This window comes from Gambusia affinis, linkage group LG04 (assembly GCF_019740435.1).
Source record: "Gambusia affinis linkage group LG04, SWU_Gaff_1.0, whole genome shotgun sequence".
Taxonomy (NCBI): domain Eukaryota; kingdom Metazoa; phylum Chordata; class Actinopteri; order Cyprinodontiformes; family Poeciliidae; genus Gambusia; species Gambusia affinis.
Window position 1 is genome coordinate 7,392,155 of NC_057871.1, and position 19,192 is coordinate 7,411,346.

At 34.8% G+C, this 19,192-nt stretch overlaps 1 protein-coding gene across 25 annotated transcripts in view; it reads right to left on the reverse strand.

Annotated features, from left to right (window-relative positions):
• LOC122829384 (mucin-5AC-like) overlaps positions 1-18,923 on the reverse strand; it is a 29,200-nt gene extending 10,277 nt beyond the window's left edge. For 3 of the 25 annotated variants that reach the window (XM_044113907.1, XM_044113882.1, XM_044113881.1), the window contains exons 1-21: positions 18,814-18,923; positions 17,053-17,104; positions 16,941-16,976; positions 15,661-15,735; positions 15,506-15,568; positions 15,323-15,385; positions 15,140-15,202; positions 14,957-15,019; positions 14,774-14,836; positions 14,591-14,653; positions 14,408-14,470; positions 14,225-14,287; positions 14,042-14,104; positions 13,859-13,921; positions 13,675-13,737; positions 13,492-13,554; positions 13,309-13,371; positions 11,120-12,163; positions 10,137-10,435; positions 9,682-9,746; positions 9,374-9,522 (exon numbers count right to left, since the gene is read on the reverse strand). In XM_044113907.1, coding sequence (XP_043969842.1) covers positions 9,374-9,522; positions 9,682-9,746; positions 10,137-10,435; positions 11,120-12,163; positions 13,309-13,371; positions 13,492-13,554; positions 13,675-13,737; positions 13,859-13,921; positions 14,042-14,104; positions 14,225-14,287; positions 14,408-14,470; positions 14,591-14,653; positions 14,774-14,836; positions 14,957-15,019; positions 15,140-15,202; positions 15,323-15,385; positions 15,506-15,568; positions 15,661-15,735; positions 16,941-16,976; positions 17,053-17,086 — 2,521 coding nt within the window. In that variant the 5' untranslated portion in view covers positions 17,087-17,104; positions 18,814-18,923. The remainder of the gene's footprint in view (positions 1-9,373; positions 9,523-9,681; positions 9,747-10,136; positions 10,436-11,119; positions 12,164-13,308; positions 13,372-13,491; positions 13,555-13,674; positions 13,738-13,858; positions 13,922-14,041; positions 14,105-14,224; positions 14,288-14,407; positions 14,471-14,590; positions 14,654-14,773; positions 14,837-14,956; positions 15,020-15,139; positions 15,203-15,322; positions 15,386-15,505; positions 15,569-15,660; positions 15,736-16,940; positions 16,977-17,052; positions 17,105-18,813) is intronic. The other 22 variants (XM_044113884.1, XM_044113900.1, XM_044113887.1 and 19 more) reach the window with 22 other exon arrangements.
• Positions 18,924-19,192: the final 269 nt, after the last annotated feature.

Sequence of the window (19,192 nt, forward strand, 5' to 3'; positions counted from 1 at the left end):
AAAACTTACACCATAACTAATGTACATAAGTTTATGTCAAGCATGTGTCTTCAATGACACTAATACACACACATCTATCTATCTATCTATCTATCTATCTATCTATCTATCTATCTATCTATCTATCTATCTATCTATCTATCTATCTATCTATCTATCTATCTATCTATCTATCTATCTATCTATATATATATATATATATATATATATATATATATATATATATATATATATATATATATATATATATATGTATATATATATATATATATATATATATATATATATATATATGTATACCCTGGAGTTTTGCAAAAATGGAACACAGGGTTTATTTAGTGTTGCAATCTCTTGGAATGCTGATCTTTTAAAGCTTAATCATTGTAATGCCATGAATCATATGATATGACAAGCAATTATAAACAATAAGAACGAAACTTACCTCAGCAGTCACACTTTTCTCAAGGGTTTTGAACTCTGTTGATTCTTTATTTAAAAGCGCGTCAATGAATACTGCCACCAACCTAAACTCTAACCTAATTCTTGGCATTTCTGGGGGGGCAGGTGTTGTAGTTGTAGTTGTAGCAGGAGTTGTAGTAGTTGTAGTTGTAGCAAGTGTTGTAGCTGTTGTTGGCATAGTTGATGGCAATGTTGATGGGGAAGTTGCGATACTAGGTGCTGACGTTTGGCTTACAGTTGACACAGTGGACGGTGATGTTAAATTGATTGGAACAGAAGTTGCATTGAGAGGAGTTGGGGTGGTGTCAACTTGTCGTGATGTTGGGATGACCACTACAGAAGTTGTATTGACTGTTGGTGAGATTGTACTTGTTTGCTGTAAAGTTGCATTTTCTAAATAGGACAAAAAGAGTTAAGCATTATTAATTGTTCACTGTGTAACTTCAAAATATCTCCCAAAAAACATTTAAAGCATGATTCAAGAGAATAAATGTAAATATAAGTGCTCCTAGAGTTAGAAATATTGCAACAAAATAAATGTTAGCAGCATAAACATTGTTTTTACGTTGTGTTAAGTGGTTCAGATACAGTTCATGATAAAGAGACAGTGACCCAAGTACAAGTTCAAACACATTGTTAAGATTCATTATGTTCAATCAAGCTCTAAATAACTACCTGGTAGTGAGGTGGATATGGGTAGTGTCGAGGTTATAGTGACTGTTGTTGAGCTCATGGTGATTGTTGGTGAAGTTGCATTGAATGGAGCTGAGGTAATGTTGGCTGCTGGTGATGTTGAATTGACTGGTTGAGAAGTTGCGGTGAATGGAGGTGATGTGATGTTGGCTGCTGGTGATGATGAACTGACTGGTTGAGAATTTCCGGTGAATGGAGGAGCTGAGGTGATGTTGGCTGCTGGTGATGATGAACTGACTGGCAGTGAAGTTATATCTTGTGTAGGTGAAGCTGCATTAAATTGTGATGAAGTCATGTAGTTTATTAGGGAAGTTATTTGTGAATGTTCATAAGGAAGAATATATTATATTTACATTAAAATAACTACATAAAACAGTTTTCAAAATATCATACATGGTATTCATTGTTCATTTTAGGAGATAATTACATAATTCCAGAGAACCCACACATGCACAGGGAGCACAAGCAAACTCCATGCAGAAAGACAATGGGCCGGAAGTTTCCATTATTGCATTCATATTATGAAGTAATGTGAATGAAATATAGTGCCTGTTATGCTGATATCATGGGATCTGTCTGGTGAGTAATTAGTGGTGATGAAGTTGATTTAGTAAAAAAATACAATAACATTTCTTGCAAACTTTCTATTTCTTGGAAAGATGTTATTATCCATTCATCCATCCATTTTCTGTTCACCCTTGTCCCTAATGGGGTCGGGAGGGTTGCTGGTGCCCATCTCCAGCTACGTTCCCGGAGAGAGGCGGGGTTCCCCCTGGACAGATGGCCAGTCTGTCGCAGGGCAACACAGAGACATACAGGATACACAACCATTCACACACACACTCACACCTAGGGAGAATTCAGAGACACCAATTAACCTGACAGTCATGTTTTATTTTGGACTATGGAAGGAAGCTGGAGAACCCAGAGAGAACCCACACATGCACAGGGAGAACCTGTAAACTACATGCAGAAAGACCCCGGGCCGGGAATCGAACCCAGAATCTTCTTGCTGCAAGGCAACAGCTCTACTAACTGCGCCACTGTGCAGCCCCCAGATGTTGTTATAATTATTATAATTATAATAATAATAATTGTTATTATTATTATTATTATTATTATCACTAAATATTTAAGTCTTTAAGACTTCAAAGTCATGTTTACTTGTTCATGAATGTTTATGAGTTTGTGCAAAAGAATAATGTGAAACACCGAAAGTACTATGAATATTCAGACATTGCATTCATAGGTCAATTTAATAATGATTGTTTTCAAATTACCATGGTCTGGTAAAAAAAAAGAAACAAAACATAATGATTGTTTTCAAATGCTCTATGAAAATACCTGTTACAGCAGTCGTTGTCGCTTGTTTGTATGGAGTTGGTGTTACAACTAAAAGGTAAAAGAAAATAAATTACACATCAGTGACTCTGCTAATAGTTATTGGTAATGCTTGATTTTTTTCCAAATATTTTCCCCTTTCTTCTAATCTTTCAGGTGGAGCTTAGATGGGAGCATGGATGTGATCTATACCAAAATTGGAATTCTTCTAATATTGATTTTTTAATTCAAAAAATAAAAAGAGAAATGTAAATGCTTTGTTCTATAAGACCTTGGAATGAATTGAACAAGCTGTTTCTAAAGCTTGATGATTTGACTAAATGTACAAATGGGATTACAAAGGTGAATATGTTTATTTGCTCTCTGAGTTTGGAAACGTCCTGGGATCCCTCAAAAGTACTCGATATCCTCAGACCACTGCTAACTAAAGACATAGAAACACAGACATAAAAAATTCATTCAGAATTGAAAATGTTTGAAAGTATCACTCTACTTTATTTTAGAGTGATAAAGTAGAGAGGACCAAATCATAAAGCTGCCTCATCTAGAGTAGTCTGACCATCTAAATTACTGTGCAGCTCTCAAGCAGCACCACCAAAATTGCAACCATCAGCAGAGCGATCAGAAGTTGAGACAGAAATGTCCAAGTACCACTGTGTTAATACAATCACAGAGAGCTGTGTAGAAAAAATGTCTTGCTTTGACAGGAGGTGCTTTGCTTAGTTAAAGTAAAATACATCTGGGCACAGATAAAGAGGGAGAAAATAAGAAAAGGCCTGCATCTCTCTCTAGAAGACTGAGTTGTGGCAGCGCTGTATACTCTATATGAAGAAGAACACTTAAGAAAGAAACACAAGTTTAGCAGTTTCAACATTTTGAAAATAAGCTTTACCTTCTGCAAGAATACCAGTTGCGTTGACGGTCAGGTTAAAACCTGGGCTGGTGCTTGCATTCTTTAAAGTATCCACAACATCACTGGCATTTGGTGGTGCTGTCTCATTATTGAAAACCAGCTCAGAGTCAACTACAACTGATCCTTGTCTGCAACAGAAATTAAACATTTTTCACATACTTAATATCTATTTTGTAATTTATACCATGAAGATAACATCAACAAGTGCTTGTATCATGAAATTACAACTTTGCTGTAAGTCAAAGCAAAGTTATAATTTTGCTGCTTTTAAAAATTCAGGTGCTTGCAATGTCTTATTTCAAGGACCTAAATTTGTACCTGAATTCTTATTTATTCTTATATATACCTGAAGGCTTTGATGATAGTTTTAAGGAATCTACGCCCAAATCTTCTAGAATAGACTCCATCAAGCTGTTCAGAGATTTAGGAGAAAAAAAACATAAATAGATAAATAACATTTCACAATATGTGTAAGTCTAACATTTTGCATAGTTTAATTACATTTTTTCTTTACATGGTTTTTAATTGCAATTTAAAAATATTTTGAAACCCTCCTGGTATATAATACAGTGGTAATTTTGTTTCTGTGAAAGGCGCACATTTTCTAGATTAATAATAGAGAAAAAACTTACACCATAACTAATGTACATAAATTTATGTCAAGCATGTCTTCAATGATACTAATACACACACATCTATCTATCTATCTATCTATCTATCTATCTATCTATCTATCTATCTATCTATCTATCTATCTATCTATCTATCTATCTATCTATCTATCTATCTATCTATCTATATATATATATATATATATATATATATATATATATATATATATATATATATATATATATATATAGATGTGTATACACAGGAGTTTTGCAAAAAGGGAAAACAGGGTTTATTTAGTGTTGCAATCTCTTGGAATGCTGATCTTTTAAAGCTTAATCATTGTAATGCCATGAATCATATGATATGACAAGCAATTATAAACAATAAGAACGAAACTTACCTCAGCAGTCACACTTTTCTCAAGGGTTTTGAACTCTGTTGATTCTTTATTTAAAAGCGCGTCAATGAATACTGCCACCAACCTAAACTCTAACCTAATTCTTGGCATTTCTGGGGGGGCAGGTGTTGTAGTTGTAGTTGTAGCAGGAGTTGTAGTAGTTGTAGTTGTAGCAAGTGTTGTAGCTGTTGTTGGCATAGTTGATGGCAATGTTGATGGGGAAGTTGCGATACTAGGTGCTGACGTTTGGCTTACAGTTGACACAGTGGACGGTGATGTTGAATTGATTGGAACAGAAGTTGCATTGAGAGGAGTTGGGGTGGTGTCAACTTGTCGTGATGTTGGGATGACCACTACAGAAGTTGTATTGACTGTTGGTGAGATTGTACTTGTTTGCTGTAAAGTTGCATTTTCTAAATAGGACAAAAAGAGTTAAGCATTATTAATTGTTCACTGTGTAACTTCAAAATATCTCCCAAAAAACATTTAAAGCATGATTCAAGAGAATAAATGTAAATATAAGTGCTCCTAGAGTTAGAAAGATTGCAACAAAATAAATATTAGCAGCATAAACATTGTTTTTACGTTGTGTTAAGTGGTTCAGATACAGTTCATGATAAAGAGACAGTGACCCAAGTACAAGTTCAAACACATTGTTAAGATTCATTATGTTCAATCAAGCTCTAAATAACTACCTGGTAGTGAGGTGGATATGGGTAGTGTCGAGGTTATAGTGACTGTTGTTGAGCTCATGGTGATTGTTGGTGAAGTTGCATTGAATGGAGCTGAGGTAATGTTGGCTGCTGGTGATGTTGAACTGACTGGTTGAGAAGTTGCGGTGAATGTAGGTGAGGTGATGTTGGCTGCTGGTGATGATGAACTGACTGGTTGAGAATTTCCGGTGAATGGAGGAGCTGAGGTGATGTTGGCTGCTGGTGATGATGAACTGACTGGCAGTGAAGTTATATCTTGTGTAGGTGAAGCTGCATTAAATTGTGATGAAGTCATGTAGTTTATTAGGGAAGTTATTTGTGAATGTTCATAAGGAAGAATATATTATATTTACATTAAAATAACTGCATAAAACAGTTTTCAAAATATCATACATGGTATTCATTGTTCATTTTAGGAGATAATTACATAATTCCAGAGAACCCACACATGCACAGGGAGCACAAGCAAACTCCATGTAGAAAGACAATGGGCCGGAAGTTTCCATTATGTTATATTGCATTCATATTATCATGAAGTAATGTGAATGAAATATAGTGCCTCTGATGCTGATATCATGGGATCTGTCTGGTGAATAATTAGTGGTGAGGAAGTTGATTTAGTAAAAAATACAAAAAAAGATCTTGCAAACTTTCTATTTCTTGGAAAGATATTATTATTATTATTATTATTATTATTATTATTATTATTATTATTATTATTATTATTATTATTATTATTATCAAAATAATTGAGTCTTTAAGACTTCAAAGTCATGTTGACTAGTTAGTGAATGTTTAGGAGATAAGGTTATGTTGTTTGTTCAAAAGAATTATATGAAAATACTCTAAATATTCAGACATTGCATTCAATAATAATGATTGTTTTCAAATTACCATGGTTCGGTTAAAAAAACAATGCATAATGATTGTTTTCAAATGTTCTATGATAATACCTGTTACAGCAGTCGTTTGAATTGTATTACAAATTCCACATATGACTTGAAAGAATGCATGTGTGTGTAATTGTGTTTAACTTTTTTATTGGTAATATGTTTGTTTAGCATTACACTTTGTAATTTTAATATTAACTCTTTATCATACTTCAATGTCTGCATCTCTTGTAACTTACCTAAAACCAAGCTGCCATTTATATAACCCAGTGTGTTAGAATTAAGAAGCTCCCTTTACAGCAGTGACAGAGCATTGTTTAATTCAGGAAGAACAGAGTTGTTTCTGAACACTAGAGTCAGGTTGGCAAATGTAATTGCTATTGTGGTTGTAGTTACTGCTGGAGTTCCTGCTTTTACAGTAGAAGTTGTAAAATTAGTAACAGTTATTCATTGACAGGGCAAATTTACAGTAACCTAGATTAAGCCAAAGGGCAAAAAATAAATGCAGGAAAAAAAGAGAATGAATTATCTAATGTAGACTAATTGGATTCAATGCTACTGGTTTTCTATTTAGTAAAGTCATGCTAACTTCTGGTGAAGTTTCTGTTTGTTATGGAGGAGTAATATGAATGCAATATGGTGACTGTCCGGTGATGAATTAGTGGTGATGAAGCTAAATGAGTGAAAAATACATATTCTCTTGCAAGCTTTGTACTTGTTTGAAATATTACATTATTATTATTATTATTATTATTATTATTATTATTATTATTATTATTATTATTATTATTATTATTATTATTATTATTATAATTATTATTATTAACACAAACTTTAACATTGCATACATTACCTTTAGGAACAAGCCAAGTATTTGCAGTGCTTTTAAAATTTATCTTTCAAGATAACACACAAAAAAAAAAAATAGTTCAATAAGAAAAAAATATCACCTGTTGTCAAAGTTGCATTGGTTGGAGGTGAAGTCACGCCAGTTACTGGAGTCGTTGCATTGGTTGGAGGTGAAGTCACGCCAGTTACTGGAGTCGTTGCATTGGTTGGAGGTGAAGTCACGGCTGTCACTGAACATATGCAAAATGTTAAACTTATACAAATTGTGAAATGTTAATGAATGTCGTTGCTTTTGCTGTAGTTGAAGTTAAATGGAAAACTGCTTGATTAGAAACCATAATCAAGCATACATATATCCATCCATCCATCCATCCATTTGTGTACACCATTGTCCCTAGTGGGGTCGGGAAGGGAGCTGGTCCCTATCTCCAGCGAATTTTTCGGGCAAGAGGCAGGCTACACCCTGAACGAGTTGCCAGTCAATCACAGGGCAACACAGAGACAGACGGGACAAACAACCATGCACTCACACACTCTCATCTAGGGAGAATTTAGAGAGACCAATTAACCTGACAGGAGAGAAGGAAGAATTCACAATCCAAAAACACCCCCAGAGAACCCACACATGCACAGGAAGGACAAGCAAACTCCATGCAGAAAGACCATGGGCTGGACATTTCCCTTATGTTATATTGCATTCACATTATCGTGAAGTAATGTGATTGAAATATAGTGTCTGTGATGCTGATATCATGGGATCTGTCTGGTGAGTAATTATTGGTGATGAAGTTGATTTAGTAAAAAAATACTATAAAATTTCTTGCAAACTTTCTATTTCTTGGTGTTACATGCAGTAGAGGCTGCATGTGTGAGTTCCCCCCCAATTAGGTTGCTGCTGTGCTCCGGCGGGTTAAGCAGGCCCAGCTGGTTTCACTCTGCCTCCTGATCAGCAGAGTATAAGGCTAGCTGGGAAACTGAGGTTCAGGGCCTCTTGGCCAATTGGGCAACATGTGTGCTGCAGCTTTGTGATGCCTGTGTTGGAGGATTTTTCTGCTGGAAACCCTGATTTTGTTGTCATTCTCCCTCTTTTTTCCTTTTAGGGTCTCTTTTTTTCACCTTTGAGATGTCTTCCCATCCCCCTTAAACAATAAACCTTTAACCTTACTCTCCTGGTTTTGTCTCCTCATTTTTTTCCTGGGTTTATCTATTGTTACAGCTCCCCTCCCAAGACCCATAGACTGCCCTGGGGATGTAACACTTGGAAAGATGTTATTATCCATCCATCCATCCATTTTCTGTTCACCCTTGTCCCTAATGGGGTCGGGAGGGTTGCTGGGGCCCATCTCCAGCTACGTTCCCGGTAAGAGGCGGGGTTCCCCCTGGACAGATCGTCCGTCTGTCGCAGGGCAACACAGAGACATACAGGATACACCAATTAACCTGACAGTCATGTTTTATTTTGGACTATGGAAGGAAGCTGGAGAACCCAGAGAGAACCCACACATGCACAGGGAGAACATGCAAACTCCATGCAGAAAGACCCCGGGCCGGGAATCGAACCCAGAACCTTCTTGCTGCAAGGCAACAGCTCTACCAACTGCACCACTGTGCAGCCCCCAGATGTTGTTATAATAATAATAATAATAATAATAATAATAATAATAATAATAATAATAATAATAATAATAATAATTATTATTATTATTATTATTATTATTATTATTATTATTATTATTATTATTATCACAAAAAATTAAGTCTTTAAGACTTCAAAGTCATGTTTACTTGTTCATGAATGTTTATGAGTTTGTGCAAAAGAATAATGTGAAACACCGAAAATACTATAAATATTCAGACATTGCATTCATAGGTCAATTTAATAATGATTGTTTTCAAATTAACATGGTCTGGTAAAAAAAAAAGAAAGCAACAAAACATAATGATTGTTTTCAAATGTTCTATGAAAATACCTGTTACAGCAGTCGTTGTCGCTGTTGTAGCTGTAGTTGGGACTGGAGTTGGTATTACAACTAAAAGGTAAAAGAAAATAAATTACACATCAGTGACTCTGCTAATAGTTATTGGTTATGCTTGATTTTTTTCCAAATATTTTCCCCCTTCTTCTAATCTTTCAGGTGGAGCTTAGATGGGAGCATGGAGTACCCTGAGCACTCAAATCACTCTGTAGTATTCATGCAGTACCACAAAAACTCCAAGTACTTGTAGAGTGAACAGAAACCTTGAAAGAATTAACTGAGTAGTATTGTAATTACACAATCACAGAAAGCAGAGTGCTTTGAGTGGAAGTGTTTTACTGAATTAAGGTGAGATACATCGGAGCAGAATTAGATGCAGAAAAATTAAAGATTTAAGTCTCTTCCAGAAAGAGACTTGGCAACCTTGTATACACTACATGAAGCAAAAACACTTAACATAAAAGCTAACAGTTTCCGTCATAATTTACAAGAGTCAACATTTTTAAGTGGAAGTAAAGAAACCTTACCAGCTACAGCAATACTAGATGTGTTGACTTCAAGGCCAAAACCAGGGGTAGAGCTCGCATTCTTTAAAGTTTCAGCAACATCCTTGATATCTGGTAATGCTGTGACGTTATTGAATATCAGCTCAGTGTCGACGACAATTGATCCCTGTCTGCAACACAAATAATTCACACACACACACTCACACACATATATATATATATATATATATATATATATATATATATATATTATTCTATCATGGTAGCCATATCATGACTGAAAAAAAAAGATCAAAGGAATAATGGGGCTGGAAATCTCTTCCTTATACCTGAATCCCTTTATGACAGTTCGATTGAAAGCAGGTCCAAATTTCTTGGAATAGACATCGTCAAGCTGTTAAGAATTTTAGGAGAAAGACAAAAAAGGGAAATGGAAGAATTACATTTCATTATATAAATAGTAACAGTTTTAGCCATTTTATTGTTTCCTCATATGCATTTTTATTGCAATCTAAAAATCTTTGGAAATGTTTCTGTAAAAGGCGCACATTTTCTAAATAAACAAGAGTTTTAGATAAAAACATACACCATAGATTGTGTAAGCATGTTTATGTCAAGCGTCAGTTTAAACTGTGTTAGTTTCAAATATATGTTATGTTGTTTTCCAAACATGGTACACTGGTATTTATCTAATGTTGCAATCTTTTGGATGCTTATCTTAAAAAAATTACAACAGTATAATACTTGGAAGAATATAACATACAATTCTGAATGAAATACTTACTGCTGTAGACACATTTTTCTCAAGATCTTTGAACTCCTGTGATTCTTTGTTTGTCAACGCTGGTGTGAATGTTTGCGCAACCTTAAATTCTAATGTAACTTTTGGCTCTGGTGGTGGTGCAGGTGTTGTGGTTGTAGTTGTAGCAGCAGTTGTAGTAGTTGTTGGTTTAGTTGATGGTATTGTAGATGGCGAAGTTGCGATACTAGGTGCTGAGGTTTGGCTGACAGGTGACAGAGTAGATGGTGGCGTTTCACTGAATGTTGATGAGGTTGTACCTGTTTCATGTGAGGTTACATTGTTTAAACAGGACAAAAAGATTTAAAAAATTATTACTTGACACTATGTATTTTTTGCAATACTTAAATATTCAACACATCAATAATTCAAAAGACTATTTGTAATTGCTCTGATTAGCTGGACAAACTGCTACCAAATTAATTTTAGCAATAGAAACATCATATTGAGATTGTGTTAAATGGTTCATTTGCAAAGTTTCAGGAGAAATAGGCACTGACTCTAGTAGAAGTTCAAACACTTGATTAAGGTTCATCATGTTTAATCATACTCTAAGTGAAACTCATAAGCGACAATTTGTGCTGCTTCACTAATAGTTAGTAAATTCTTGTTAACTGTTGGGGTCATTTTTTTTTGGTGAATGTTTATTGAGGTGTGTTCAGGTAGTCTCTGAGAATAATAGAGCATTTTATTTATAGTTCGTAATTTCTAAGCAGAAGAGAAAAATGACATGATATACTCATGCAGTCACAAAGATGAATGGCAAGATATTGCCGTTAAATTACGATTGTGATGGTAAAAATTGGCTTGATTGATGTTAGCAGATAGGAGCTACGTGAACTATTAAAATATATGATTTACCATTTGAGAGATAGCAAGTACACATGTGGCAAATCTGTTATACTTCATTACTCATATTCATTCATTATTAAATCCAACATATAAATCAATTGTTAACAGAAAATTACCTGGCAGTGAGGTGGACATGGGTAGGGTTGAGATTATATTTACGGTTGTTGAGCTACTAGTGAGTGTTGGTGAAGATAGAAGGATTGGACTGGCTGGTTCAGAAGTTGCACTGAATGGAGTTGAGGCAATGTTGGCTGTTGGTGACGTTGAACTGACTGGTTTAGAAGTTACAGTGAATGGAGGAGATGAGGTGATGTTGGCTGCTGGTGATGATGAACTGACTGGTTGAGAAGTTGCACTGAATGGAGGTGAGGTTATGTTGGCTGTTGGTGATGATGAACTGACTGGTTCAGAAGTTGCGGAGAAAGGAGGTGAGGTTATGTTGGCTGCTGGTGATGTTGAACTGACTGGTTGAGAAGTTGCGGTGAATGGAGGTGAGGTTATGTTGGCTGCTGGTGATGTTGGACTGACTGGTTGAGAAGTTGCGGTGAATGGAGATGAGCTGATGTTGGCTGCTGGTGATGTTGAACTGACTGGTTCAGAAGCTGAGGTGAAAGGAGGTGAGGTGATGTTGGCTGCTGGTGATGTTGAACTGACTGGTTCAGAAGCTGAGGTGAAAGGAGGTGAGGTGATGTTGGTTGCTGGTGATGTTGGACTGGCTGGTTCAGAAGTTGCGGTGAATGGAAGTGAGGTTATGTTGGCTGCTGGTGATGATGAACTGACTGGTTCAGAAGTCGCGGTGAAAGGAGGAGGTGAGGTAATGTTGGCTGCTGGTGATGTTGGACTGACTGGTTGAGAAGTTGCGGTGAAAGGAGGTGAGGTTATGTTGGCTGCTGGTGATGTTGGACTGGCTGGTTCGGAAGTTGCGGTGAAAGGAGGTGAGGTTATGTTGGCTGCTGGTGATGTTAGACTGGCTGGTTCAGAAGTTGCGGTGAATGGAAGTGAGGTTATGTTGGCTGCTGGTGATGATGAACTGACTGGTTGAGAAGTTGCACTGAATGGAGGTGAGGTTATGTTGGCTGCTGGTGATGATGAACTGACTGGTTCAGAAGTTGCACTGAATGGAGGTGAGGTGATGTTGGCTGCTGGTGATGATGGACTAACTGAAAGTGAAGTCAAGTATTGCAGATTGGAGAATTGCATAAAATGTGGATGAGATTGTGTTGACTGGTTATCAGCCATGTTGCAAACAAAACAGCTTATTTAAAAAGTATAACCAACTTAAACCAAAAACACTGTCCCTAAAATTGTAATTGTTCTCAAAAAAATAGGTATCCTTCCAACGTTATTGGAAGATTCAGTGAGAATTTGATGAAAGAAAATGTTTGATTATCTGGTATGGTGAAGATTAGTGATGTATTTGTTATGCTAATGACTGCCTCAGAAGTTACATTACATAAAAGAACAATATTCATGCAAATATTTGTTTAAGTAGGGGTTATGTAGTAACATAAAACTAGAAATCAAAGTGATTTTCTTTTCAAACTCAAGGGGTCTGTTGTGAAAGCTTCATTGCTTAAAATTAAGTTAGTTAAGCATAGAACAATTATATACAAAAAGTGTAAGGTAATAGAAATTCTTTTGACACAAAGAAGATATTCTCTTTAACAGTTTTTGTTTTTAACAGTTTTTGCTATAACAGTTAGATCTACCAATTTGAAAAGTACCATGAGGATTATGAATATTATGAGGGTTGTAAAAGAATTAAGTTACTCTTTCTCCATTTAAACTTGAAACCTTCACTATTTTAGTAACAAAAATAGTAATCCATAAAGCCATATTGACCCATAAAGCCTTCTATGCCCTATTGTAATCCTAAGACATTACAGTAGTTGACATCTCTGTTGTACTACCTGAGAAATTCAATGCAGTAATTTTATTAAAAGGTTTCAAGATTTGATGGTCCAGTAAAGAATCATCTTATTGTAACATTTTGGCTATGAGAGAAAAAAGATTATCTGAAACTGTTGGCTGAGTTGCTTGTTGTGTTGTTGCAGCTATATTATTTGGTGACTCTGTTACAATGGCTGCAGAATTGAATGCAGAGATTTCAGTGAAAGCCTGTTAGGTTTGTTGCACAGCAAATAATCATATCACCATAAAGTAACACTGCAGTAAAAGTAGGACTACCTGAAAGTATTGCCTGAGTCACTTACACTCGTGTGGTTTCATTGGTTATTGATTAATATTTCACACAGCAAATACATAGATCACCATTGCAATTTTACTGTGGTAGAAGTAGAATTACCTGAGATTGTTGGCTGAGTCGCTTGTGTTGTGATTCCATTGGTTGTTGACTCTGTTCCACTGGCTGTTAATTTGAATGCAGACAATTAACTAAAGGTCTGATAAATCTGTTGCACATCAAACAGATTATCATTACCATTTTACTGGTAATGATACCAATTTCTATTAGTAGAAATTATATTACCTGAGATTGTTGGCTGAGTCACTTGTGTTGTGTTTCCATTGGTTGTTGACTCTGTTCCACTGGCTGTTAATTTGAATGTAGAGAATTAACTAAAGGTCTGATAAATCTGTTGCACATCAAACAGATTATCGTTACCATTTTACTGGTAATGATACCAAGTGATTTTAGTAGAAATTATATTACCTGAGATTGTTGTCTGAGTCACTTGTGCTGTGTTTTCATTGGTTGTTGACTCTGTTCCACTGGCTGTTAATAATGAATGTAGAGAATTAACTAAAGGTCTGATAAATCTGTTGCACAGCAAACAGATTATCATTACCATTTTACTAGTAATGATACCAGGTAATATTAGTAGAAATTATATTACCTGAGATTGTTGGCTGAGTCGCTTGTGTTGTGATTCCATTGGTTGTTGACTCTGTTCCACTGGCTGTTAATTTGAATGCAGACAATTAACTAAAGGTCTGATAAATCTGTTGCACAGCAAACAGATTATCATTACCATTTTACTAGTAATGATACCAGGTAATATTAGTAGAAATTATATTACCTGAGATTGTTGGCTGAGTCACTTGTGTTGTGTTTCCATTGGTTGTTGACTCTGTTCCACTGGCTGTTAATTTGAATGCAGAGAATTAATTAAATGTCTGATAAATCTGTTGCACAGCAAACTGATTATCATTACCATTTTACTAGTAATGACACCAGATAATATTAGTAGAAATTATATTACCTGAGATTGTTGGCTGAGTCTCTTGTGTTGTGTTTCCATTGGTTGTTGACTCTGTTCCACTGGCTGTTAATTTGAATGCAGACAATTAACTAAAGGTCTGATAAATCTGTTGCACAGCAAACAGATTATCATTATCATTTTACTGGTAATGATACCAAGTAATATTAGTAGAAATTATATTACCTGAGATTGTTGGCTGAGTCACTTGTGTTGTGATTCCATTTGTTGTTGTCTCTGCTCCACTGGCTGTTAATTTGAATGCAGAGAATTAATTAAATGTCTGATAAATCTGTTGCACATCAAACAGATTATCATTACCATTCTACTGGTAATGATACCAAGTAATATTAGTAGAAATTATATTACCTGAGATTGTTGGCTGAGTCACTTGTGTTGTGTTTTCATTGGTTGTTGACTCTGTTCCACTGGCTGTTAATTTGAATGCAGAGAATTAACTAAAGGTCTGATAAATCTGTTGCACAGCAAACAGATTATCATTACCATTTTACTAGTAATGATACCAGATAATATTAGTAGAAATTATGTTACCTGAGATTGTTGGCTGAGTCACCTGTGTTGTGTTTCCATTGGTTGTTGACTCTGTTCCACTGGCTGTTAATTTGAATGCAGAGAATTAATTAAATGTCTGATAAATCTGTTGCACAGCAAACAGATTATCATTATCATTTTACTGGTAATGATACCAAGTAATATTAGTAGAAATTATATTACCTGAGATTGTTGGCTGAGTCACTTGTGTTGTGTTTTCATTGGTTGTTGACTCTGTTCCACTGGCTGTTAATTTGAATGCAGAGAATTAACTAAAGGTCTGATAAATCTGTTGCACAGCAAACAGATTATCATTACCATTTTACTAGTAATGACACCAGATAATATTAGTAGAAATTATATTACCTGAGATTGTTGGCTGAGTCACTTGTGTTGTGATTCCATTTGTTGTTGTCTCTGCTCCACTGGCTGTTAATTTGAATGCAGAGAATTAATTAAATGTCTGATAAATCTGTTGCACAGCAAACAGATTATCATTATCATTTTACTGGTAATGATACCAAGTAATATTAGTAGAAATTATATTACCTGAGATTGTTGGCTGAGTCACTTGTGTTGTGTTTCCATTGGTTGTTGACTCTGTTCCACTGGCTGTTAATTTGAATGCAGAGAATTAACTAAAGGTCTGATAAATCTGTTGCACATCAAACAGATTATCATTACCATTTTACTAGTAATGATACCAGATAATATTAGTAGAAATTATATTACCTGAGATTGTTGGCTGAGTCTCTTGTGTTGTGATTCCATTGGTTGTTGACTCTGTTCCATTATCTGTTGAATGCAGAGAATTGGTTAGGAGGTTGTTAGATTTTTGGATGAATGTAGCTCATCACAACATTTTATCTCTGCTAAAGGAAGATTACCTGATGCCAAAGTTGTGAGCTCAGTGATATTTAGTGTTGAGTTCACGGCCTCTGGTGATGTAGTTATTGGGCTTTCTGTTGTTACAAATGAAATCATTTTTACTTAAACTGAAAAACATTAAATAAAATTCTTTCAGGCAGAATTTATTGTGGTTACTGGTTACACAAAATAAAAATACATGATAGCTATAAAATGGAAGTTTTAATTTTAAATTCATACAAACATAAATGATGAAGTACAAAAATATATTTATTAAAATATGAGTATCAGCCTGTAAAAAATGTTTAAATGTTAAATAGGTTGTGCTACTTGCTACACTTGCAATGTTTACTAAACTGAGATAGAAATAGTGTGTTCTGAAGTTAAATTGGGATTCAGTGAAATTTTAAAGGTTTAGGATGTAGTTTCATTGAATGTGGAAAATGGTACTACAATTGGCCACCAGGCTGCAAATGTTAAGGCTTTACTTCACAGTGAGGTTGTAATGACTGCTGACATTGCAGTGACTGAAGCTAAAATTACTACATCTGAAGTTGTTGCTCTAAATGTTAATGATGTTAAATTCACTTGTAGAGAGAGTCAGTTGTTTGTAGTGAAATATTTGTTAACTGGTATTGGCTGTAACATTGGCCTCTGAATCTGTAATGGTATGGTAGCGATGTGATTGCCCTAAAAAGTCTTCCAGTAGCTGAAGAAGAAAAGGTGTGAAGTCATTTTCTCTTTTTTTATGAATAGTGGAAATCACTTGGAGAAATCTTATAGTTTACAGGAGATATTAGTTATATTTTGTCATTTTCCAAACCAATTATGAGTATTATAGCACAAATAACAAATATTATTTTTATTTATGATACTTTTCCTGATGTTTCACTTGTTGTGACTGGCCACTAGTGGCAAAAGTTATGTACTGCCATGTTACTCATTGACTGAAGTAATATGCAAGAGAGCTTGTTTTGGATGACTTTGAAACCTTTGGGTTTATTGAAATAATTTCCAGTAATTATGTTTCAAAATACATTCAAGGCTAGAGGAAGACCTACTTACTGTTAAAAAATGTTCCCTCTTTTATTTATAAAAATAGCAATTGTTTGCTTTTGCCTAGTTACTGGTTGTAACTTTGTCTGTAGATTTTTTAGTTTAAAAAATTAAAACTATCTGATTATGTCCTTTATATTTTCCTGGCATTGTTAGAAATTGTTGTTATTCTGAAGGTATACGCTGTGAAATTACAACAATAAACTTCAAAATTTAAGTAACGCAGTGAATCTGAATGTGTTACCTGTACTACTTTGTGCTGTTGCTGCTCCTATTAGACCTGTAGAAAAACTGTTATCAATGGGTAGCTCAACCACATTTGCATATTCAAATATGAACTTTAACATTTCCATTACCTGCTAACAGGAGAAGGAACATGTGAGGTGCCATCCTCTACGTGTCAGCTTTCTGTGAAATATATATTCAAAGTAAAACCATTTTAATAATATTTTGTTTTGCAGAACATTGTAAACCTACTATTAACATAGATCTGGTTTCTGCTTTCCTCTAAGAAAAAAAACATATTACCGCTTACAAATCTTTACTGTTGCCTAAGGATCATGTCACATTTAACAAATTAAAGCGGCTCATAAATTAATTTACTCTAAGTATCCAGGACTTGAAATGGGCCCAGGACAGAGGTTGAGATGTTCACCAGAACAAATGTTCCTTTTATTCAGTGAATCTGGTTGGACCAGTTTTGTATCTTCATTCTCACCCTGAAACAGATTAATTAACTCACAGCAGAGTCTTAAGAAATTTTCAACACTCTTTGGCAGTGCAGGGTGGTCAAACCGGGTACACCAACATTCCAGAGGAAAGCTTGTGAAACTTCTTGCCCACATGACAAAGCAGTCTCCTATCTGCAGTTTCCGTTAACAGGTGTATCCACTTTCCACAGGACAAACACTGTAAACAAATTCCTTAACCATCTTAAAATCTTAGCAAACAATGAAGGTAAACTGTAATTAAGCAGTGTTCTTTAAGTATTTCTATATAACAGCAGAAGCTACAGCATTCTTGTTGTTACCTACAAAGTATGTTTATATAAATATTTTATGAATAACTGATGAATAGCAAACATTTCTGAAAAACTGAAATGTCAGATTCATGCAGTGATAAGGTGAATCACCAGTTTTTGATCTGGACTTTTGTGTAGACTGTAATAATATAAGACAAGTGATAGAAAGATATGATTATTTAAGTTCCAGGACCCTTCAAATGAAAAATAGAATGAATATAAAATGAAAATTTTAGTTTTTTGTAGATAAAACATTTAGCTATAATTTCTCATTTAAGTTCTTGGTTTTGAGTCACTGAAAAAGTACCTACAGATAAAGCAAACTAATAATAATGATGACAAAACAATTGTATATTTCACTGCTTTCTGGCCCCTGCACTTTGATGTTAATCAGAAGCCAAAATAGCCCTTTAATGTACTCCAGAACAACAATAATCTTTTTTTAGTTTTCAAGATATTCCTAATTACGTGTTTCTAAATATTTGTAGGATAAGATAAGGTGTTTGATAATGACCTTCTCTTACTCCATAGATGACCTCTCATTCTAAGAAATTTAATGGTTAAACTACAATACATTTGCCAAAATACAATGATGAAGTAAAAATCCTAAATGGTTTGAAATTCTCCAAAGTTAGACCACAACTGTTGTTAATTTCTACAAAAATTTTGTATAGTGAGTATCCACAGACTGCAAAACCAACAAATTATATATGTACATATTAATAATCCTATAACACATTATAATGTTTTTTCATATGCGTGATTTGCCTCTTCTGTCATTCTTTTTTGTCATCTTTTACTGAATTCACATTTAAAGTACCATGAAACAATGCAAAGCAAATGTACATTTAGCAAAATCCATAAAAGTAAGAACCATACATCAGAATACTTATAATTAGGAATTTAAATTAATTTCAACATAGTTGCAAAGTAACTCAACAAGTCTAAGCTTCATTCAGAAAATTTAAGATTTGAAAAATATGGAAAGCGCTCTTTTTCTTCCCACAAATTATTGACTTTTCATCTTTGAAAGTTAAAATTTTGGGTTTGAAAGAAGAAATATAAATGAGATAAATAAGTAATATTTTTCCCCTACCTCAGTATAGTCCAACTATCCCACAGGTCCCTTACAGTCACCACAGTCTGGAAAAAGAAGGCGACAAACACCTTTCTGCCTCAAGCCAGACAATGGAAATGAGGAGTTATCAGTGGCAGAGGCTTTTTAAAGGAGGCAACAAATTCTTTCTTTTTCTAACCTAACTAGCTAAACTCGTTTCATGCAAGATGACAGAAACAATCCAGACAGAGGCTGGATGAGGAAGGATGAGGTTCACATTGACGTAGGTTTAAGAAAAAGGCCCAAAAAGTGTGATGAGTAATGCAGTCAGCATCTATGCTATCTGGATGGCACATACAGAAGCAGCATTTAAATTACTAGAGCAGTTTAATATACCAAAATGCATGAGTAGTGCTTG